Source organism: Numenius arquata, chromosome 1 (assembly GCF_964106895.1).
Source record: "Numenius arquata chromosome 1, bNumArq3.hap1.1, whole genome shotgun sequence".
Taxonomy (NCBI): Eukaryota; Metazoa; Chordata; class Aves; order Charadriiformes; family Scolopacidae; genus Numenius; species Numenius arquata.
The window spans coordinates 42,787,128-42,812,020 of record NC_133576.1 but is presented as its reverse complement, the minus strand read 5'-3'; the positions used below and the strand labels follow the sequence as shown (position 1 = coordinate 42,812,020).

Genomic DNA, 24,893 nt, shown 5'->3' with positions numbered 1-24,893 from the left:
CCCTTCTTTAACAAAATCTCAGGCAAAATTTGAGGAGGTAATTGAGCTTTGGTTTTGTGAATTATTAATTTTTTTCAATCAAACTTCCTTAGACGAAATGACTTGTACAAAAAAATTCATCTGAGTCATGGAAAAGAATTGCTGGAGTCATTATTTCTATATTTTGGAGGGGGTTTTTTCTGCAAGTACGCCATGTTACTGAGAGACAAAAGCCTCCCCCTGCTCCCTTGGGTACACAATTTCCCAGATGATTTCATCTGCCGGGCTCTTGCCCGCCGGTGCCCTTCTGTCTTCAATTGCAACCAAACTGGCACACCAGTGGGGTGGGGTGTTTTAATACGTCGACAAGTACGATATCATATTGAACTTCATAACCAGTCTCGCTGAGGTTAGGGAGCTTACTGGGTGACACACAGTTCACGAGTGATTTTCCATTAGCCCAAGTTGAGGCGTTAGCAACCGACCACCCTCAATGGCAGCATCTGATGAGGGCTTGGGGAGCATAACCCTCTCCTGCTGCCTTCGAGGTCAGGCAGCATCGTGCGAAAGCAAATGGTCACAAGTCCCTGGCCCCATCCTGCAAAAGCTATTTGCTCAGCGAAGGCTTAACCAAACAAAAGGGACAAGTCAGTGTTGAAGCATGAAGCCATCTGTCCAGGTAAGTAACCTCTTAATGCTGCATTGCACCAGTATTCCCAGGGCTGCTTCCTTCCACACACACATCTGCAACAGTGCCTAATTCCAACAGGTGACAAGCGAGCTGGCTTCCTTCCCATTACGCCCCATGACCCCTCAGTTTTGTAAAACGTAGACAAATAAGCATAAAACCTTGGTTTACAGCAGTTACCGTTGACTTCTTGCTAGTGAGCAGGGGATGGCTTTGCACTTGCAGAGGCTCTCACTGTTTTGGCACAGGAGACTAAGAAAGGAACAGGGCAGCTGTCACCGCTGGAGCTGCTTCTCCCCTTCTGGGGCAGAACCTGCTGCCCAAGCGCCACCCCACTGGGTGATGGTACCAAGCGAGAAAGAAGCACTTGCTGAATTTCTGGTGTTGGCTTTGCATCTAATTTGGAAATGAAAAATACAGCCTGACAGGCCACCCTTTAGATCTCTGACCTTCATCTAAGGCATGTCGCTAAGCACCACTGCCAGCTTTTGGGACTGGGATGCACCCCGTGGGTGACTATCGGGTGGGCCTGTCTGTAACCCAAAGAAGCATCATCACCTCCCGGGGGATTATCTCAGTGCACATTTCTGAGTCCCACCTGCTGGCGCCGACAGGGATCAAGTGTCTGCCAGGCTCTTGTGATGTTTGAATAGGAGCAGACAGGACTTCAACGGGCACCCTTAAGACACCATACACCAAAATTCCTGTGTTTGTAGCATGTGTCACTCAAGAAACGATGTTGATACTGATATTAGGAATAGTAACAGGCAGGCAAAGATCACTATGGGTTAAAAATGTACTGCTAAAAACAGGAGTGCAGGACACTTTGATAAGGATATAAAGCACTGGTTGAATACACTCTCTTCAGCTACCTCTAATACAGTACAGGCATCCCTGGGCAGCAGACTTCCACCAGTGAAACCCTGGTAGCTAACAGCAGCCAGTTTCTCAAGGGAAGTTCCCAGCTTCCTTGCAAAGTCTCAGCAGTGTCATCACAGGGAAAAGCCACGCAGCCATGTGAAGGGGACCTGTCCTTCCCTCACTCACCAGCTGCTTCCTCTCTTCAGGTGAGAGACGTTTCCAGATCCTGAAAATATTCCTGCTGCGATCCCATTTCTCAAGGTGCTGGGCAACCTGTCCTGTACGCTCAGCGTACGCTGTCACACGGTCGTTCTCTCTCCTTGCTTTATTTTTCATGCAGTTCCTCATGACATATAATGTATGATGTGCAGTGCGCATCTGCTGAAGAGACATTATTTCCCCTTCCTCCGAAGTAAGTTTCTTCTCCAGCTTTATGTTATCTGTATTCCCAAGTACAAAGCAACTTCCAATATCCACTATTTTGGGGAATTCCAAATTTGGAAATTGGGAAATTTTGCTGGACTACATCAACTAAGATTGTGTCACCTCCTCTCGTAAATTGGACAGTGCAAGACCTTGATACCTGAAATAGCTTTTCCCTGATCTCTCGGTGTGAGTTTATCCTTTTTGACTAAAGGTTCAAATATTACACGGTACCTGCCCCGAAGGAGGTGTCACTGCAGTCCTTTGCAACGCTACTCCATATTCCCTTCGCTTCCAAAAATAGCTCCTTAGCGCATCTACTCATCACATTTCTCTTTGCCACCGCTGCATCACATTACAGCTCCCTGTGGCTTGGAGATGAACTTGTGCACACAAACCTTTCTTCTCCTGTGCCAATCCTAGGAGGACGGGCTCCCAGCTTGTAGGCAAAATTATTTGCCCCCAAAGCACATGATGCTGGTGCTCCATACCACCAAATTTTATCTCACTTCTGCACTTGAGAGTCTCTCACTTCTTTCTAGGCCACCGTCCTACTGGTAACCAGTGCCAAACTTCACCAGCACACACACCCCGTGCTGGAGCCACCAGTTAAACATGGTGCCCAGGCCCCATCCTTGGAGGTCTTTGCTACCTTGGGCAAGTCCCTGCTAGCCCACGGGTGGCTGCCCTGCCCCTCCTTCCCCACCACCTCCTCCTCTCCCAGTGCTGGGCGTCAGGCAGAGGCGTCTTTGCCACCTCCAGCAGCAACTGGGAGATATATCACCCAGCCCACCACAGTTGGCATGGCTGGGTGATGCCCTGTCCAGATTTTGGCCACCCAGGCCCCCAAGGTCCTGCCAGACCCGCTTCCTCGGGCTCCTGCATCTGCCCACGATGGCCGCACCAGTGGCTGCCCTGAAACCAGCCTGAGGCTGGCCAGAAGCTGAATATAATTTTCTTTTACTGCCTCTAGCTTTCATCAAAATCTGATTAGGAGCACATGGACGCCAGCATCAGACCCATTTAAGTTGGATGTAGCCAATATTAATGCAGCATGCCACATCATTACAATCCAGCAATGCTTTAACTCTTACGGAAAAGTACTGGAGCACATAGAAAGCCAAAGCTCCTCTAAAAACTCCATGCTCCATAGCTGAATGCTGGGAATTGCTCACATGCGATGACCAGAAGATGCTTCCAAGCCCAAATGGGATTTTTGCTTCCATTTTCCTTCTCACTTTTCTTGCTTTTCCTTCCCGCCACCCCAGACCAGGTGAGAAACATCACTTAGTTAGTGCCGGGCTTTCACGGCCGTGATGTTGCTGCTGAGTTAGCTGTAGGGGCTGGAAGAGCACCCATTTTTGGGAAGCCCAGGAAAAGCACCCACCATCAGCCCAGCCCTTTCCAGCTGCCACCCCACAGCCCCTGCTACCAGCCCAGCAGCTGGGGCAGCAGCTGCGGGGACTATTGATTTGGAGTAGGAACAAGATGATCATTAATATCCCTTCCAACCCAAACCAATCCATGATTATCATCTCCCTGGACAGAGGGGTGCTGGAAGAGGATGCATCTGCTTTATTTATTTCTTTGGAGCTTATGGTGGAAGCACTTCACTTTTGTTAAAATAAAAAGAAAGAAAGAAAAATCCCCGTGGTGGGGGGGAAGGGAAACACGGGCTGGGCAGCAAGAAAGAAGGCAGCTCGTGTGCTTTGTGCTGCCTGGCAAGCCCTGGGACTGCTGACTTTATCAGGGTAATGCAATTTTGAAGGCTAAAGCCGGCAATAGCAGGCGTCACCATTGCTCAGCATGCTGCTCTGGCTCTGTGCTCACCAGCAGCCTCTGCTCTGCCCCACCAGGAGCTGGTGGGCGCTGGGGGGCAGATTTTGTCAGACACAAATTTTCCTCTGGCACGGTAAGCCACTAATTAAGAAAAACTATATAAACCCTTCTAGCCTTACTGCTCAAACATTGTAAAGCTTGAAGGTCAAACAACAACAAAAAAAAACATTCCCAGAAAGCCAGAAATTGGAACTGAAAGCAGAAAAATGGCCTCCATCCAGGATCTCGTCCTTAAAGCCAGTGAAGCAGAAGCTGCTGTGCTTTGCTACCAGCTCTGCAGCCATCGCTCCGTGTGGGCAGCCAGCTGGGAGCCGGGTGCTCTGGCTTTGGCAGCTGCCCTCATCCCTACCTCTGTGCACTCCTGGCTCCAGTGTGTCCTGGCACCTATTTTGAAGTCACCTCCTGCGCTCACCGAAACTCCCCTGTCACAATGACCCCTCCAAGGCTGCTTTTGCAGGACAGGAAGCAAGTGATGGCAGCAGGAGAGGTGAAGTCCTCCCAGCCCAAATAAGAGAATGCCGAGCTTGGGCCACCATCAAGTCAGCTTAAACTACCAAGCACTGCTGTCCAGAGCTGTTTGCAGCAGCGACAGGATAGTTTTTATTCTAACTCTGAAAGCAGCGCGCTTACCAGCTGCCAGTACGTCATGTCTGCAATGGGAGGAAGGTTTCTTCAGCTCCCTCCCCGGCCTTGGGTACCTCCCAGCCATCTGATGGGACCGAGGAGGTTGACCCTTCTAGGGGGTCCCCTTCTGCTGCGCCAAGGCAGGGACAGCAGAACTGGGGAGTGCACGGGGACTTCCTCCATCTTGTCAGCTGGGTGCTGAGCTAGTGACTTGGGAGAGGGGAAAGCACCCACAGCAGCACGCAGCTACGGGGCTCCTGCACGGGGTGTACATCAGAGCGTGGTGGGTCGAGGACGGGTTTTTCTTCAGTCTTTGATCTGCCGAGACTCACAAGATGCTAATGGCTTTTTTCCACACCTATCAGCAAGATCACAGCTAGCTAACAGGAAGGCACTCTGTGGGACATCCTTCTCTACATACATTAAAAAGTAGCTTCTGCAAACTTTTTCAATAGAGTAGAAAACCCAGATAAGTTCTGTTCTGCTTCAAAATATATTGCTTGGTAAAGGCGTAAGCCATATGAATCTGAGTAGATTCAAACAACTATAAACACATACATATTTTGGAGGACAGCTTGCAACATAGGCGTGTGTAGACACATGCCTGTTAAATTATGAGAGAACGGGGACAAAGAGCCTTTTTGCAGGTGCAATTCTGAACTAGACCATTTTTTTCAGCCATTTCTTTTGAAGGCTGTTTAATAGTAGAGTTAGGTGAAGATAAAATGTAAAGGAAAAGGTGGGTTTGATAGCTGTCAGATATCAATATGATGGAAAAAAAGCAGAAATTAACATTTTTAATGCTGAATGGACAACTCAGAAGCAAATAAACTTATCAAAGGAAAAAGATGCAGTTATACTTCCATCTCTCAGCCTGTGCATTGATACTTTCATTTTATCCCCATAAATTTGCTACATGTATTTTCTCACTTTCATAGGGAAAGTAAGGTGCAAGGAAGTTAACTGAATAATCTGTGTTCAAAAATGGTTTTGGATGAGCTGGTATCAAAACTCAATTTCTCTTAAACCTGATGACAACTTTACTCCTCACAAACCAAACACCCTGAAGCAGAAAGGTACTGTTCCTCAAAGAAACTGTGATCACTGTAAAGCAGTTCCAGGTGTTCTTAGAGATTCATCCTTCATCCCTCTGAGATAAGGACTACACGGTTTCTTCCTACTTTTATCCCTGGAGGTATTTAAAAGATGTGTAGATGTGGTGCTTAGGGACACGGTTTAGTGATGGAGTTGGCAGTGTTAGGTTTATGGTTGGACATGATGATCTTAAGGGTCTTTTCCAACCTAAATGATGCAAAATATTTAGTGACAGAAATTCATCACCACATGCAGAATGATGGCTAACATGTTCTGAGCCAGGCAAATGCACAGCAAATATTCCACACCTAATTTGGACTCTAGTGCCCTTGATTTGTGATATTAAGTATGTCATTCCACCTCTGTACCTTACTTCCCCATAAGCACAATGGAGACAGTAACTCATTAAGAATGAGTCCCAGCTGAGAGCTGTTGTTTCCTCTGTTTGCTTTACGCATGGCAATGACTTTGCAACTGGAGGAACACCAAGCATTCATCAAGATATTTGACATCAAACCCCGAACTTCCAGTCTGCCTTCTGAAGAAATTACTATCTTGAATTTTCAGCTTCCCCGATTGTTTGTCAAGTGTATTTCCAACCTTCTGAAGTTGTCAAAGGATGCAGATAAACAGGTTTATCTCCATTAACACTGATACTCTTGCAGTAAGACTTTTAGCAAGTGTTATTATTTGGAAGGCAAGCAAACAGGTGTGGTGGCTGGAAAGGTGACCAGAAACACTGACGGGGGCGGGGGGGAAGGGGTTAGTGCTGTACTGACAAAACTACTGAACATTTAAATTTCTCTTCCATGAATTTCCCGTAGAGTTTTCTCAGAAGAAAACCTCTTACAAAATTTTTTGGCTCAAAAGTGCACTCATGCAAGAGAAAACATGGCCCAGGTTGCCTTCAGGACCTGTTATTCAGAACTCTTTATTACCAGCAACAGAATGAAGCTCCTAATATTTATTTTCCTAGAAAAGAAACCATTGTCTGGCCCTATCTACTTAGTTGCTTTGCAACGATGCTTGTAGTCACTTCTTTTACACTTCAGCAGTCTGTTAAACTTGACAATTGACAGTTTTAAAGTGCAAACAGCCACAATCCTATGACATATCGGTCTGTAGGAAGCATAGCTTGAAGCCTTTCTAATTTTAGCCTGTTTCAGTATATTAGAAGTTTCTAGATCAATCAGCCAAGGAAAATACTTTACATACCAAAGTGTCATAGAAAGCAGTGTCCTGTTATGTGTTTAACTGGGGGGCACTGGAATGATTTTGCATCCACGGTTTCCTGAAGCACGTGAAACACCATGTACTGGGTGGACCTCGTTAACCTGCAGTAGCTTTCTCCCAGTAAAATATAAATGATATAAAAATGCAGACAGTATGTTTTCAAATGCATTTAAGTCAATAGCTCACCTATCTGTGCTACAGCTTTCTCATTCAGCTGTAGTTAGAAAATAATTAATTCTTTGCCTGGTCGCACTAAATTGCTGCAGAAAGTATTAAGCTTATGTAAGCAGAATTAGTGTTATGGCTAAAATCACCGAGCAGCAGTCAGCTTTCCATTTATCCTTTGCATACTCACAACCTCCTTTTCGTCTGGCAGAGAAGATGCTCATCACTTGATAAAGAGCGCTATCCCAAGGAAGGCACCACCAAGCTGTGTTGTGAGTACCACCCTCCGCTCCCCCGTTTGCTTTTTCACCACACGCTGAGCATAACCTCAGTCACCAGCTGAAGACCAGGGGAGTGCGTCACTCCTGTACGGGAGGCTTAGCATTCCTCACATTCCCTGGCGGGCTTTCCAGATTAGGCCTCTCGAGAAGCTGGTTGCCATATTTCTGCCTTAACAAGCAATACCTGAATATGCAAGGTGTGGTGGTTTTGTTTCAAAGCCTGATGTACCGAGTACGCTCAGGCTCTTTGCTCTGCACGTCAGCAGGGGGAAAAGTGGAGCCCATGTCTCACCAGCCGTGCGAAGCTCAGGCAGCCCGGGGATACATCAAGGCTACCACAAACACATTTCCAGAGTGATTAACTGTTTCGCTTTCATTTTGTCTACCAAACCCCCAAAAATCCAGCTTTTTGCTCAAAACTACTGCCGCGATGACTGGCACCTCAATTCGGCTGCCAGCAAGATGGGGAACATTTTGCCCAGGAAGAGTAATCACCTGCAGGAACATCAGAAATGGTCTGATCGGTGGCTCACTGCCGTGGTTTCAGCTGGGATGGAGTTGACTTGGTATCAGCTGGTGTAGTGCTGTGTTTTGGACTTGGGGTAAGAATAATGTTGATAATGCACTAATGGTTTTAGTTGTTGCTGAGCAGTCAAGGACTTTTCTGCCCCTCACACCGCTCCACCAGCGAGTGCACTAGGAGTATACAAAAAGTTGGGAGGAGACACAGCAGGGACAGCTATTCCATACCATATGACATCATGCTCAGTATATAAAGCTGGGGAAGAAGAAGGAAGGGGGAGGAGTTCAGAGTTATGGGGTTTTGTCTTCCCAAGTAACTATTGCGTGTGATGGAGCCCTGCTTTCCCAGCGATGGCTGAACACCTGCCTGCCCATGGGAAGCAGGGAATGAATTCCTTGTTTTGCTTTGTTTGTGTGCGCGGCTCTTCCTTTACTTATCATACTGTCTGTATCTCAACCCAGGAGTTTTCCTTGTTTTTTTGATTCTTCTCCTCATCCCACTGGGGAGGAGGAAGAGTGAGAGAGCAGCTTGTGTTCCTAGTTGCCAGCTGGGGTTAAACCATGCTGCTCACCTAACCTGATATTCAGTCTTTGAAAGTGGAAATGGGCAATGCCTTTTAGGGACAGTAAATCCACTGTATTCAATTTCTTCTGCCCTCAGTCCCCAGCATCTACAGTTCAGTGGATTAGGGATATTGGTGGACACATCCCAGGCTGTAGTATCTACTTACAAGCCTCCTGATCCTGACATTGCCCAATAGCTTTTTGGGCCTGTTGACATTGTCAGACTCCATAACATCCTGTGACAACAAGTTCCAGAAGTTCCTGACCCACTGTATAAAAAAGTACTCTCTTTTATCTCTCTTAAGCTGATCTACTAATTTTCATTATAGTGTTGCAGGATTTTTTGACTAACAGTTCTGCATTCATCTTATTCACTGCCTTTATGATTTTTGTAAATGCCTTGGCTTCCTCTGCAAATTGAAGGGTCTTTTCAGTTTCCTTCATCGAAGTCTTTTCTCTCTCATGGAGCAGCTGTTTCATCCTGTCTAATTGTTGTTTTCTCTGTAGCTCTTCTTATGCCACTACGTCTTCCCTAAGATGCAGAGACCGGACTGCACAAAGTGCTCAAGATGTGAACTCACCAAGGCTTTATATGGCAGCAAAGTCATGCTGTCCTCCTGGCAGTGCTCAGCATTTTTCTGGGTCTTGGTCACTGCTGCATGTTGAGGTGATGATTTTGGTGAGCTGTAAGTGAGAACTCCAAGGTCTTTCCCTCAGCTGGAGCTGCCAGCTCTGAGCTCAGCATCACTTACGAGTGTAAAAACAGCGCAGAGAGAGAGCACTGCTTCCCCATCCATCCCCTCATAACAATGGCAACTTTTGATGAACACAAAAATGTACCCACTCGGGATAGTCAGGAAACCTCCACAAATTTTGCGTCCATTTTGTTTGTTCAGACATTGTTCAAGCACTCACAGCATGGGAAATTTCACCTTGAAAAGGCAGCTTCTTCTTGATTAGAGTTAAACATAAACTCAGAGTTCCTTTGGAGTGTTTTGAAGCTATGGGCTACTTTGGCATTCTCATCCCCACCCTTCCTCTATAAGCAGTTTTTATTAATCTCATAAAAAGTAAGGTCCTTCCTCCTCAGTGGAGGAACAGTTAACTGTAACCAACAGTTACAGTGTGAACATGAACTAACTTTCTCTGCCTCCCTGGCCCACTGAATAGAGATGTATCCATGAAGGCTGACAAGGCTTCAGTAGAAGGGACTGGGACACCTCTTTCCTTCAATGAAGATTGTGTATCTTGTGGCTGGGGTCTTACACGCAACACCAGAAATATCAGCAGGAATGTAAGGCAAGGTGAAGGACTTTGCATAGTCTACAACTGTAACGATGGAGAAAACTTTACAGATCTTAGCGCAGCTTGCTAGGGTTAAATTAATGCTTTTGCAGACAAAGAACAGATATGACAGAAAACTAATTTATTTAAACTGCTGTACAATGGAAATCTCAATCATTTTCAAAAGCCAGCTGAGGGAGAAGTGACTCACATCATAGCTTGTATACAGGAAGCCTCTTAGCAGTTTTCAATGCTGAATTTCTTTTTCTCTGAACATGTCGCTTGTGTGAGTGCAGTTATCTGCTGAGTGGCAGCAATGTGTTTGGCAGTATATAAACATGGAGAAAGACACGGTTCCTGCCCTGAGAAGCCTGCAATCTAAAATGTGACATGGACAATACTATTCCAACGTATAACAATCAATTGAAATATCATCAGTGAGATATAAGAAGACCCATTTTGACAAGCAATTGTAATACCAAATATATATATAAAGGCCACAGGTAGGACAGAGTGGTGTCTTTGTTTTGTTATGTATTTATATGTTCAGAAGTCTACAGGCATGAAAGGTAGTGATGGCTTGCTTGAGAGAGTGAATTTATTTTCTTTGGCAGGGCTGCTCCAGCTTGTGCTTCCTGAACAAAAATAAGGAAAATCAGATCAGAATTTAGCACTCCTTCTGTGATTTTACGTGTCTGAACACTGGACAACATTGGGATGAATTAATTCCCATGCAACAGAGGAACCCAGATTTGGGAGAGGTAGTGTGAAAGAAGTGACAGGTTTTTTGTGCTGTTGAGGCACTGGATCTCCACATCAACATACGGTTGGTGAAACCGATGACAACTACCTCAGAGGCAGAGTTAGCTGGAAATCCCACTAGTTCTAGAAAGAGCGTCTCACACTCTGTGTCTGCAGTTGGGAGGGTGTCCTGCCACCCAAGGGAAAATCTCCTGGAAATTCCAACTTTCTTGTAGGTTAACAGTTTTTCCCTATTAAGTGATTCTCTGATCTTTATTTCTGTGCAGAGGACAAGAGACAGTAGGAGGAAGAAGAAAGCCTGAAAATTAAATTTGAAACCACGTGCTGACAAAACTTGAGCAATGTTAGATGCTCATACATATATACAGGCACAAATTCTGCTGCCCAGATACTTCCTGTTTTGAGGTTTTAAAGTCACATTTGGTTTAGTTTCTAAGGCAATCAGAGTACTTTTATAGTGTGTCGTATTTCTGGTCAGGCTCCTCTCCCTTCCCTATTAGTGGGGTTTTTTTACCATTTCAACTAAATTTGAGAGAAGGCTTCATTTGAGACATGAAGCTCCTAAAAGCTACAATGAAATCAGTAGCTGAGAAAGAGAGGGGTGAATTCTTCCCCCAGATAAAAGAGAAGCTGCAATGAGTCTAAGAGTTAAGTGTACTTTTGGCCCAGCATATAACAATAATATGTACAAAATTTTCAAGTTTATGCTACTTTAAGAACATTTAGAAACTGTGCTGGATATCTTAGTAGTTACCTGAAAACCTGTTCAAGAATGTGTCATAAGGAAGTGCACTAAGACTCCTCTTGCTCCTCTACCTCTTCCTTTTCTTCTCCCTCTTTCTGCTTTTTTTCTTCTTCCTTTTTTATAGAAAATAGTTGTAGTTATCAAGTAGGAATTGAAGGAAAAAGAAATAGTCTTTAAATGCAGACCTCTGCTTTGGCAACTGTTCTGTTTCTAGTAAATGTAATATTATTTGAGCTTACAAAAATAGAACAGAGAAGTATTTTTTAATCTGAACATGACAGGGCTCTAGCTTTGTGGAGTTAATAGGCAGCTGCTGGAATGTAAGAACCCTCTTCTTACAGAGTTTAGAACACAGTACATGGTTAAGCTGCAAATAGATGTTCAAGATCAAAAAGACAATGTGAAATATATGTAAAAATGAAAAAAAAGTTCAGTATTTTTAATTACATGCTTTCTTGGAGCAGTAAACAAGTCAAGATTCATAGCACAGGAACTAGACTCCTGAATAATCTAAAAATCATTCCAAGTCAGATAATACAGCCTTGTTGCTATTTCAAAAGTTCTCATTTTTCTCTTTATATAGGAGAACTAGCACAATTTAAAGGCAACAGCCCTTTGCTTCAGTCAACCAAATGAACAGTTATCTGAAAGCTAGCATTTATGTAGCACAGACAACAATCTGTGTTTGCTTTCTTTTAAGAGCTCGTAAATGAAGTTTTTAAATGTAATCCTACTCTGGAAAACAACTGAAAATTGCATTGTAGGCTTCTCTGCTCCTTCCAGCAAACTCTTCTTCAAAGGCACTCCTTCTGGGTGTATAAACAAGCTTTATCTCAAAATGTCATACCTTCGTATATTACTTAGACTAGAAAAATTATGGGAATTTCCTCCTGGAGTAATCAACCAATCAAAGAATACTTAATCAGTTTTCATCAGGACTGCAGGCAGTATATGAGCAGCACAGACCTTCGGTTTTCGTCTCAGACATATATACTGCCTGTACGAAAGCCACATCCCATTTAGCCATGTGCTTGGGAATGGACCTTTTTTAATCAGATTTCTGATTTGAATCATTATTTTTCAGGGAAAACCATTGCACTAAGGGATCATTCCTGCAAAACCAGAAATGTAACATCAATGTCCGCACAGGTCAGGGGGATTAGAAGTTCCTGTGCCAAAGGAATATTGCTTCTTTCAGCATCTTCCCCCAGGAAAGGTGTCTTTCTCTTTGAAACAGGGCCAGGCAAGTCCACAGACAAGCAACATCTTTCAGATACTAGCAACTTCAGTTCAAAACTCAAGTCAATTAGCTTTTACAGAAAAAATGGGCATTTTCCTTGTGTGAAGCATTAGCTAGTGGTGCCAGGGTGCACTAAACAGCCTTAATAGCCCTCACCAGGAGCCCCCATGCTTTGCCCATGGGCCCAGGAGCTCCATTTCAGCCACCAGGACCACAATGCATAACTCTGACATTGGGAATATGTAATTATACACATGTATACATGCATGTATTGCAGTTTAGAATTGGGAAGATGTGAACATGTCCTCTTATTAATTGCAGGTTTGTAGTGGAAAATAGCCTGAAGTAATCATTAGTTTTACTGGGAACACTGAAGAAAAATTCAAGGAATAAACTTGCAATGCTGGGCAAAGCAGAAAAGTGTATAGGGATTTGCACCTGGGTCTTACAAATTCTGGCAAGCAAAATATTGCATTTATAGGCAGAACTGCCTAAATTGTCAGAATGACTCTTTCACAGTCACAGCACCAAAAATGTAATCAGCATGGTGTCAGTTAGCGATTGTCAGAGATGTAGCTGTCTTGGGAGTCCTTGGCAAATTTTGTTAAAGAATCTGTGAAAGACAATTTCTCTTCCATTTACAGTTTTTAATAATTAAAGGCTTATCTTTGTTCCCAAACAATAAAACTATGATATGACCAATAATTATATCTAGCCAAATATAACAGTAGTATATTTAGTTTCATGAATAAGAATTTACTAACTTTTGAGTGAAGCAATGAGACTGAAAAGGAATTAAACGCACACAAACAAAAGATGAAAGCAAAATGTCCAAATATACTATACCCCTGATGCTGCATGTTCTTCCTTGCTTTCCTAGATAAGAGATAGACCAAAGAAAGAATATCAGAGGTCGTACAGGCAAAACACAGCAGAAATTAAACAACGAATTTAGGAAAATTATGTGCAATTCAGTGGCTTTATTTTGAGATAATATCCTCCAGATTAACTCACAAAGCACATTTAAGTTAAGCTTTTACTTTGAAAAAGGGATATAAAATCATTAAATACAGCTCCCTTTTTCTCAGTTACTTCAAATCAAATCTGCTTCATTGACAAAAAAAGCATTAGAGCTGGGGTTTTGTTTGCTTTTTCAGGTGGGTTTCATTTTGGGCTTTTTGGTAATTAGCTGGTCTGCAGAATGAAAGTTAAATCAGAATTATACAGAGTCTTATCTGTGTTATATATCATCACTCAGAATCTGGCTTGCAATTCTGTTAACTGTTGTAGGCTGGAACAGATGCCTTGGCTCAACAGTACAGAGGAATAAGAAATAATACAAGTTGATTTTAGACTGTAGATAGAGCAAAAGTGATGAAGGGAAGAGAGATAAAAGAGAAAAAATATAAATGTACAGTGAATAGAATTTAATTTTAGATACCAAGCTGGTTATTGGAGAGAAGAGCTAATCTTACACAAAATCCTAAAGAGAAAGGGAATAGTACCATGCAGAAGGCGTGAGCCGTTGATAAAAGTTTGCATAGAATGAGTTGAGATAAGGAAGTGAGCTGCAGTGCCAGGGTTTATATATGACCTGGGGAATTGCTGAGACAGGATACAGACTTGCATTATAATATGATTTTTGACCATGTTTCTGAAATAATTCTGCCCTGAAGTAAGCCTAATCTGTACTGGAAACTGATTTAACTGGGACACCACTTAAAAAATATTCTAACCCCCAAGCTAAAATCTAAAGTTAAAATCAGATAGTAAGAATAAAGAAAAATTATTACCATCACATCCAATGACCAGCAGAGCCCTTGCTGTGCTGCGTGCATAGGAGGTCACAGTCATTTCCACAAAAATCTCAAAAACCAAGGGACAGACAATACAAAAAAAAGGGAAACTATATCCAGACAAAATGGTTCCTCAACCTTCCCGATCAGAGATTAAGTATGAAAAAAAGATTAGGAAGAAGCCAAGGGTAAGCTTGATGAAGTGATTAGGGTAGGAAAGTATGCAACAGGTTTAAGGTGAAAAAAAAATTCATAATCTAAAGAAATCCTAGTGCGGCTGTCCCTCGGTGACCCAGGCTGAAAGCTGTTCCTCTTACTGACTGCTGGGTGTGTGTAAGGTACTTTCTATTGCAACGTCTTCTCCGGCCTTTCCTTGATGCTCCTGTGAATGAGGGGCTGGACTTGCTGAAGCCCAGGCACTCTAATGTGAGGTGTATGAAGAACAAACTGTCACCCCGTGCACTTATCCCTGCCAATTTCAGGAGGCAGCTGCGGACCCAAGAGGTTTGTTTTTCAGAGCGTTGGGGTCTCTTGCTGGTTTCCTCAGGGTCATACCAGCCTGAGATAAAAAGCTGGATCTTCTGGACTACTGCATCTCCCAGGAAGGGCAGCAGAAGTAGTAGGGGAGGGCTGCAGCCTCCACATGTACCTACATTGAACACCGACTGCTATTCCTGCTACTGAGGCATTGGAGAAGCCTTCTGAAATCTGGAACCCTCCATGCAGGTCCACATTTGAGACAGTCACAGATTATTTTTTTACCTGTCTTCTGGAATTTTTCCATAGCACTGGCATTTCTCCTGCAAAGTCACTGGAGAAAAGCCAGCTGGGTTACACCCCACATGAGAGAGTCTGGTTTGAAACTGAGTACTAAATAAGGCCAAAATGCCAATACTAGATTCCCAATGGTATAATGATTCAGCAACAGAACACAAAACTGTGATGTTTAAATTATGGCATTTTGATTTGAGCATTTGTCAAAAGAGTAAGGGGGGGGGGGGGGGAGGGGAGGACACCTGACTACTGTTCAAAAGATGCAACTGTTTGGCTGCAAAACACAGTGGGCTGCTAATAAAAAGGTCACCCTCTCAGAACTCAGTATACAGAGACCAGCTCTTAGTAAGTTAGAAGGGAATAAAGACATGGGTGGGGAGAGCACATGGAAAACATCTACTCAGTGTGGTCAAGCAGTCAAACAAGATGTGCTGTGCTGCAGAATGAGAGGAAGGGAGGGAAATAGTGAAAATGCTGTGTTAATACTACAGGTATCCTTTAGGACCTAACATCCAGCGAGGATACTCCAATGGCAATCTGACAGTCTTTAAATGTATTTAAGTTCATAAAACCCTGGCCAGGCAAGGAAATGTTATTCTGGCTTTCTTTTATAAGGGTAGAATGGGATACAGACAAAAGGCAGAATTCATCTCATTGTAGATGTCTCAGAGTTATTCTCCTCATCTAAACTCGCTCGTCCTCTGTGTGCTGTTTGTAGTGAAAGATAATACCAGAATTTCTACAGATGATTCATGCCATCCTAACAGAAGTGATAATTGGGATGAACTATGGCAAGGTGGACAGATGCCATGCACTGAAGTGATTTGTCCAAGGTGGCATGGGAAGTGGGTGGTGAAACAAGGTGAAAATTGGTTTTTGTGTGTCCCCAGCAGGAGCCCCTGATACCTTCCTGCCTGAAGTTGTGACTACCCTCTCTACAAATGAGTGAGACAGGGACAGAAACAGTGCTTTTTTGCTTCCTCTAGGAGCTAATATATACCTGGCATGATGAAGGTGGGTATCAGAGTTGGGCAATTTCCAGAAGACTTTTCCTCCTCCTTATGTAAGAACATTGTGACACTGCCAAGACTGTGCAGGTGAAGGGGGAGGATTTGTAAGACTAAGACTTTATGCCCTCATAAACACAGAAAGATCTGTTCAAACACACTGTCTTGTCTGGTGCTCTCTCCTCTGCCACTCCCCTACCTGTAAAATTAAAGGCACATATATTTTCCACTTTCAGCTCCAGTCCATTCTGTGAGAAATGGAGCAAGGTGCTTGTTGTATAGGGGAGGTATTGCATTATGTCATCACAAAACCTCTCATACACAGCTGCTTGACAAATTTGCAGACGTGTTCCAGCATTCTGTTCTCATTTGAAAAACATTAGAGTAAGCTGCCAGCCAGAATGGCAAGTAACCTAATCCAGCCAGGGGATGCACTGCAGTTTTTTGCTGTGTTTCTCTTAAGAGCCGAGGAAAAAGGCAATGGATGCAATTCATAGAGACATAGAATGTGCTTGGATATAATTTAAAGAGAAATTTCAGTTCCCACTGAGGACTGTCTCTCCTCATCGCCATTTTGAAATTTTAAATGGGACTTTCCAGGGCCTGAGACTTGCATGAGGCTGTGTAAAAGGGTGCTTTTCCAGCCTAACAATGATTGAGGGTAATCGGGGAAAGGCTTACAGAGGGGTGCTTCCTTTGGAAATAGATAGAAAAAAAAAAAATACATGTGCTTTGGTCTTTAGTGGAAGAGATGATGCATTTGTGACAGATATTCCACTGGGACTGTCTGATCTCCAAACCACAAAAAAACCATCAAGTGTAAGTGCTTGATCCAGCAGTAGGCCTGCCTCTTTGGGAAGAGAGTCACCTGACACTGCAACATCAAAATAAACCCATCCTTAAATGCCAAACCGTCAGAGCAGCAGGAGAAATAACGCAGCTGGAGGCCTATCTCCAGACATAGGATCCATTTCTGCTTAGTCTCTACTGGGTCTAGCACCTGGACAGTACATAAACAGCCCACTGAGGAAGACACCGTCACACAACAGAATGGTCTCCTTTTGCAGAATTCATCTAACTTTCAACCACCAGTACTTTACTGATATTAGCTAACTGCAGAATATCATACTAGGGAATTGAAGGAACTCAGATGGCTTCTTCCAAGAACCTTTAGCACTGCAGTTCAAGATCTGCCCATGTGACTGTAATATCGGACCATAATGCAGGAAGAAAGCATAACAGCAGTCTCCATTTCTGCACTGCCCAGGGGTTTCTGGATGGCCTGGAGAAGACATTGTCAGATCTGGCTTGCTGCAACTGCAGTCGACGCTGGTACGTGACAACAGACATTAACAACTAGATTTACGAGCATGCAGATGCTGGCCATTGATAGCAGCAAATTTTTCCACACACATAGGACTCAGATGTCTAGTCCTAAATTATTCTCCATAACTAGAGTCTGGTTCCAAATGAGCATTAAAAAAAAAGCTTATGATAGCAAGTGGCAAAAGGAAACTGTTAAATAAAAGACAACTGCTGTTATTTAAGGCTCAGAGCAAAGTTCTCTGGAGTTTGATCTAGGTTTCATATCCCCATGATGTCAAAGAAAACGCATCCAAAAGACAAGCAGGACCACTCTGCAATCAGTCTTACCACCTTGTGGGTTTATGTTCCATGCGCTCAGCACAGATAAAACCCTCATATCACAAAGAGTAAAAGGGAAATTACCTGTTGATCTTCTGATGGTGACTGAGCAGACTGTGCCTCTTCATGAGCCCCTTCATCTGCCTTGTCTTCTGTGTGTGCCTCAGTTTCGTCCGTGGCATCAGACTTTTCACTCTCCTGGCAGCAAAGGAGAAGTAATTGTTAGCTTCAGGGCACATAACTAACAATTAATTGCTATAAAATTCTCAACTTTACAGTTTTGGGAGGTGTTTTTCTAATTTTGCTTCAGCACTCAAATGAAAATATACCCTTTTGGACATTTTCCTGTGAAAGGAACACTTGTTGGCATGTTGATCTGTTAGTAAAGGCATGGGATTTGTGTAGGGAAAACATGAATTCAAGCACTTCCTCCTCTGCAGGGCATAGTAGATTCTCTAACTTTTCTGTGGAAAATTTAATAGAAACCGATGCTCACCCTGATGACACATTCTAGCTTCAGAAAGAAAGCCTTTTCCACCAGCATGCATTCCAATTAAACTTTATCAAGAAGCTACAGAAAAACATAAGTAATAAAGGATTTCATATGTAGTCTCTTAACTTTCTTGTTTAAAATCTTCAGGAAGCTGTTCCTCCATTCACACACCAATCTATCAAATCTATTCATTCCAGCACCTTGAACAAGCACTTCCTAGAAGGCTCTTCATTTTAAGTCCTGTTGTACTTTCAGCTAGGTAGCCGTGAAAGGTCACACTGGATCACACAATGTGTCAGATAAAAGGAGACCTGTATGGCCTCAAGTGGAACAGCAGAAATAGAATGGAATGCAATAACATGAAGTGCAAAGTCACATTATTTGGGACAGGTAGTTCTGGGACAAAGATTAGAAACAGATGTTTCTATTGCATTTTGGGAGCTTGTTAGTTGATGATCATCAAAGAAGAAAAAGATGGATGTATTTAAATAACCACAAAATAACTGAACCACAAATGTGATGTGGCAGTGAACGAGGTAATAAATGTGATCCTTAGATGTGTGAGGTGAGGTATAGCTGGTGCAGCTGAAAGCGAATATTAATGTCATTGTACAAGGCCAAGGTGAAAGCTCCTCTGGATCGCTCTGTACCGTTCCAGTCACTCAGGCTCAAGAAAGAGAAATTCAGACTGGAACAGGTGCAGAGGGGGGCTACAGGAATATTTGAGGGAGTGGAGATCCTGCCTTATGAAAGGGTGACAAAAAAAGCTTCATTACTTTAATCTACTGAAAGTAATGCTGTGAGGGGATATGATGACTCACTAAAAATAGATCAGAGTAAACATCAGGGAGGGATAGAATAAAGAAGAGCACTGAGGTAGATGTAAAATGAGTACAAACCAGTTGTAAATAACAATTCTAATTATCAGCAGTATGAAATTTGGAAGTGCTTTTTAGTAGAGAAACAGAGGCAAAGGACCTATTTCATTAAAAGGGAATTTGACTACTTGTGGGAGATGTATCTGGTGTGGTTGCCTCCAGCAACAGAAAACTGGGCTCAGGGGAGGTCCTTTCCTGTGTCATCCTAAGTCCTACATGCTTTGGGCAGAGCAGCATGTCCCTGATAGAAGACGAGCTCCTTTCTCATGCCTGTGACCAAGCCCTTACAACTCATCCACCTGATCGGTTTGGGTTTTTCTGGTTTTCCATAATTTCATTTGTCTTTACAGTTAAACGAAAGCCCCAAGTCATGATCTCCTGTTTATAAACTCCTCCTCCAGGGTTCTTATCATATATGATTTCTTAAAAGTGTGCTGAGTGTGCAGAAGCATGACACTAGCATAGCTATCTGGCTTTTAGCTGCTTTTAGCCCCAGAGCAGACTTGGGTGAGTGCTGACTTAGGGATCTTTGTCTCATAGAATCATAGAATTGTCTAGGTTGGAAAGGACCTTTAAGATCCTCTAGTCCAACCATCAACCTAACTCTGATAAAAACCCATCACTAAACCATGTCACTAAGCTCTACGTCAACCCATCCTTTGAATACCTCCAGGGATGCTGCCTCAGCCACTTCCCTGGGCAGCCCATTCTAATGCTTAATAACCCTTTCAGTGTAAATATTTTTCCTAATATCCGTCCTAACCCCTGGCTCAACTTGAGGCCATTTCCTCTTGTCCTATTGCCTGTGACTTGGGAGAAGAGACCAACCCCCGCCTTCTACACCCTCCCTTCAGGTAGTTGTAGAGAGTGATAAGGTCTCCCCTCAGCCTCCTTTTCTCCAGGCTGAACAACCTCAGCTCCCTCAGCCTCTCCTCATAAGACTTATTGTCCAGACCCCTCACCAGCTTCGTTGCCCTTCTCTGGACCCGCTCCAGCACCTCAATGTCTTTTTTTGTGGTGAGGGGCCCAAAACTGGACACAGTACTGGAGGTGGGGCCTCACCATTTCCGAGTGCCAAGTACCAGTGCCACCATGATGTGGTGCACAATATAAAACATGCCCTCCTGCTGAGATGCTCTGCTGGATGGGGACAAAAATGATAGAAAGAAGGTTAGGAATGTTTGGAAGCAGATACCATGACAGAGTGAGGATGGACAAAATACTTCAGTAGTCTTATCTTTTTCCTGAAAATTCACTGTCTGTAAGATCTGGTGCCCTTTTGGCAATTTTCTCCTGAATCATGGAAAATATGTTTCATATGTAAGGAGCTTGCAATGAAAAGAGAGTAGGCATGTATGCTCATGAGTTCCTCTCTGCACAAAAAAACAACAGCAAAAAAACCTATCAGCAGCAAGCATCTCCCTCCCTGCAGTCCTTCCCAGGGCTGCACAGCCCCTGCCCTCTTGGAAGCAAAAAAGCCTTTCTAGGGCTGCATGGTGACCTGGAGCAGGAGGCTGATCAAGATTAAAGCTTTAAAAAGAAAAACATTTCTATCTATCTCACACAATTTGCACACTCCGTTACACAGCTGCATGAATGTTTTTGCCAGCACATGGGGGATGCTTGGGGAGAGGAATGAGCAGCTGGGAGCAAGCAGAAGGCGCCAGAGGAAGGAGGAATGAGAAAAGACTACTTCTTTTTCTGGCAATATTGTCTCATTTCAACTACGCATAAAACTGTGGGTGCACTGCACTCTGGTACTGGTGGCATTGTTATTAAAAACACATCTACAGAGACATTTGTTTGGCTTAATTTATATTTCACTTTCCCCCCTACAAGCTAACAAAATATTTGAAGATTAAAATATGTAGTAACACAGACATATTTAAATTCTGTTGTGCAACATTGTGTTAATACATTGTTTTCTTAAGCAAATGATAACTTCCTTACAGCTACTTTCTTTGTAGCTGTTCCTGAAACGAAAAGGATAGTGTTAATGAAAACTAAATTGGTTAGATATTTATTTTCAGCTTGTATATTAATATTTCATTTTAAAATCTATGTACTCAATATTTTTTGGCAGATACATAAATACATAAAGACTGAAGATGGCATTCTAATTAAAATGAACCTATTGTGTAAAACTATCTCAGATGAATCATATACTTACTCAGAGCATAAGGCAAAAAAGAAGTTGTAGCTGAAAGAATTGAACTCTAGAAGCAGCGTGTTATCAGCCAGAACGCACATGCACACACACATACAGAGTTCTTGTTAATTATATGGAGAACTGGATATGTTTGGAATATCATCATTATGCTAGCTCTCCATAGAAACAGAAAATTTAATATTTAACTAATTCAAAATGAAGTACCATTTATAAAGATTGGCTGACAGGTCATTTTCTCTTTTAATAAATGCACATACCGTAAATTTGTAATTCAAAGCAGTCTTGGTAGAAGTCTTCTCCAACTAAAAGACTAAATCTCAAGTATCTATGGATTTTGGGATATCAAGATTATAAATATTAAGACCAAGAATACTAAGATTAAGGATTTAAGTATATACAGATTTGAAAACAGACACTCAGCTCAAGTAAATCAGCTTCACTGAGTTCACAGGGCAACTGCAAACCTAAACAGTCTTCCTACAAGCTGTTGGTTCTCTGGACTTATGGGAAATGGAAGCAGTATCCCATGTCAATCACATCCCGATAAAGTTCTCAAAAAAACTGATTGTCCCTGAAAATAAAAAGCAATAAACTACCTGCATTCAAACCTTGCTAAGATACTCAGGAGCATACTGTCTGTCATCTTAGTTTAAGTAATAGGCATCTCATTGACAGAACAATTCACCTGTGCCATTTTAGAAAACTGGAGCTTTTAATGGGCTGTTTGCATCCTACCAATATTTCAGAGCATTTTCAAGAATATTAAGAACAGTCTCAGATTAAGCATAAAAGTCATGAGGACTTTAAAAAGAAACATACTCAACTTTGGGGGCAGCTGAGACTGACACACCTGACCTCAGACATACAAACTACATTGATTATAGCTCAAACGTACACATGTATACTATTGGCACATCACTGTTCATGCCACTAATCCAAGATAAAATGGGATCATTCAGAAATCTATCACTAACTTGAGTGATCTTTGGGTCAGGCATAAAGCACAGCTGTCCTCTAAATCCCAGCCTGCCATGAAATGTGTTTAGAAGTATTCTGGACCAGGTATTTCTTCAAGTGAGAAACTATTTCATATTAATAGACTTAAAGAACTGCTTCTTCTCTTAGGCATGTAAAACTGTGCTACGCATCCCTGTTAAATGATGCTTTAGAAAGATGATAACCAGTGTGACGAGGAGGAAACTGGAGAGAGAGGACAATGTGAGCTAATTGACCCTTTTTGAAGTATGAAAACCATGTATTACTTTCCTGTAACGTCACTGAGTTTTATGGCCACATAGCACCCTTTAAGGATAAAAACATAATTGATACATAGGAAAAAAAGTATGAAGATCTTTGCTTGACCCCCACAGTGATCTAAGCAAATAGTTATCATTTAGAGCTTTGGCCTTTCCATCAAGATCTGTAGAAGTTTCCATATGCCATCCAGGCATCTAAATACTTCATTGTATTGGACCCTGAAACATGGTGATGGACACAGCAACTGTCATTTGTACAGTGGTACCTGACCAGAACCCTTAGCAGAGGTCCGAATGTGGCTGGCTGTGTTCCCGGTGCCTAGTTAAGGAGCTGTCCCCCAGCCTATTTTCCAGCCAGTCTGGTTAACTTTGATGTTGATGTGCTATTTCCTACCGAAACAATTACAGCTTTTTTCTTTTTTTTTTTTTAAGTAAGAGGATACCTAAATAAATGTGTAAAGACTGTTTTGCATGTGTGCTGCAGATCTGAGAAAGATCTCCTTTATATCCGTGTGTACTCTGAGCTTCTTTACGTGTGTCTTAGAGTCAATCTACACCTTGGTGACAACTTTGATGTGTCCTAGACATACCAGACTCACTCTGTAAGTGTAGATCAGCTTGCGCATTAGGCTCTGGCACCATCACAGCTCCAATACCTAGCAGTAACCGTTCAATGTAAACACTGGACAAGTAGGTCTGGTGACAAGTTGTAGCCACCTAAGCCAGAGAGAAGTGAGGGCTACAAAAATGACAATCTGCAAAACTGAAACATGTATTTTGCACTCTGCAGGCTGACATGGCAATGAACTTAACTACACAAATTTTGTTGGGAAGTTACAATTTGTTGAGGAAGTAGTAAAAAATTTGTCTGCTTGCTCTAGAAAATAAGCTAAAAACAGTCCTGGGTCAGGATCCTAGTGGACTATGCTGTGAAACAGCATCATGGTCATTAAAAAGCTTCTCTACTGCTGGTGCAATATGAGAAAAAAGATGGATGGAATAGGAAAGAGAATCTTCTGAGGCAAGAGTATAAAATGTATATCAGCTTCATATTATTTTTTGTAATGTCTCAGTGAGGTAAAAACCCTTAGAAAGCAATTGCTTAGTGCCTGTTTCTCCATGCTTTATGGTTTGCTTCTTTTATAAAGGATCATCATATTCCAGAAAAAAACCCCACAATTATTTAAGAAGGGATTAGTAGGAAACCCTGTCATATGTGTCATCATCACCATCTCTTCCACAGCTGACTTATTATTCCAGAATCGTGCTGCTGGAAATCAATGTCACGAGCCCTCCATTGTACTTCATGCTAAGGTTGAATTGACAGCCTAATGAAAGGAAAGTAGAAGCAGTGCAGCAAGCTTATTTGTATGACAAAGCACAGCCAGACTGTCATGCAGTGAAGATGCTGAGAAACATCTCTGCAATAAATCCTAAAACGCTTGTATATGTCTCTCTCAAATTCAGGAACAGATTCTAAAAGGGAGGCAATGTAAATATACTTCTACTCTTTACATGGATTTTTTAAAAACACTCTCACTTATTTCCACCCTCTGGACTGAAACAATCACCACCACCACCAATGCACCATTTAATCTGCGTAAATTCTACGTGCTTTCTGTCAATAGCATTAACACTTATCTGCCCAGCAGAATGTACCGAACATATTATTTTCAACATTTACAAAGTTGTCACAAAGTAAAAAATGTAATAGCCTATGCTGACACCTAGGAATGAATGAATTCTAAAAATTGTTACTTAGCTTCATAGACACGCTATACAACAGAACGCTACATGAATGAGCAGATAATATACAAAGCGGCAAGATGGAAAAATGCAATTTTCTTTATCTCATTGATTCTTCTCATATCTTCTATAATGATTATAATATGTAATACCTGCAGTCCTTTAAACCTTTCGTGGCTTTGTGGATGTTAATTAAATGAATTCTCACAAGACCTTTGTGAGGTAGGCAAGTAATTTTTATTTCCCTTGATGGGAGATGGCACAGCTAAAGCAGAAAGTTTAAATCACTTGCTCCTTATCACACAGGGACTCAGTGTCAAAGACATTTATAGCAACTGTGGCTCTCCCCTGGGTATCTCTTCATCTGTAGCTCTCAAAGCGCTTAGCAAAGGCTCATTTTTCTCTCTGCTTTCACAGAAGAGGAAAAGCAGAGACATTTACAACAGTGTTTCACTCAAAGTTGCTACACAGTTGGAGGCAGAGTTGGACCAGAAAGCAGATCTCGTGCTCCAGGGCAGTTAGTTCTTCAGCCAGGTCACCACAATGCAGAAGAGTTCTCTGTTATCACCCTGGCTCATCACTCTTGATTCATTTCTTTTGCTGAATCATCCATGTTAAAGATGGCAACATTTGTTTATCATCTAACATGATCTTAGGATAAGAGAGCTGTAATGCTCTCCGTTATAAAACTTCTCATTAGAAGAAGACTCTGATAAAGATAAAACACATTGCTTTCTGTAAAAAGACAAAAAAAAAATAGAAAAAAAAAAGAAAAAACACCCAAAGAAATATCTTTTTCTTTTGCCAGAAATATATTAGAACAT

The 24,893-nt window shown here is 42.4% G+C and overlaps 1 protein-coding gene across 1 annotated transcript in view; it reads right to left on the bottom strand.

Annotated features, from left to right (window-relative positions):
• Positions 1-9,678: 9,678 nt before the first annotated feature.
• The window catches only part of SH3BGR (SH3 domain binding glutamate rich protein), a 28,529-nt gene continuing 13,314 nt past the window's right edge, over positions 9,679-24,893 (bottom strand). The window contains exons 4-7 of the mRNA XM_074160210.1: positions 17,611-17,724; positions 13,152-13,181; positions 11,075-11,178; positions 9,679-10,193 (exon numbers count right to left, since the gene is read on the bottom strand). Of these exons, the coding sequence (XP_074016311.1) occupies positions 11,113-11,178; positions 13,152-13,181; positions 17,611-17,724 (210 nt within the window). The 3' untranslated portion in view covers positions 9,679-10,193; positions 11,075-11,112. The remainder of the gene's footprint in view (positions 10,194-11,074; positions 11,179-13,151; positions 13,182-17,610; positions 17,725-24,893) is intronic.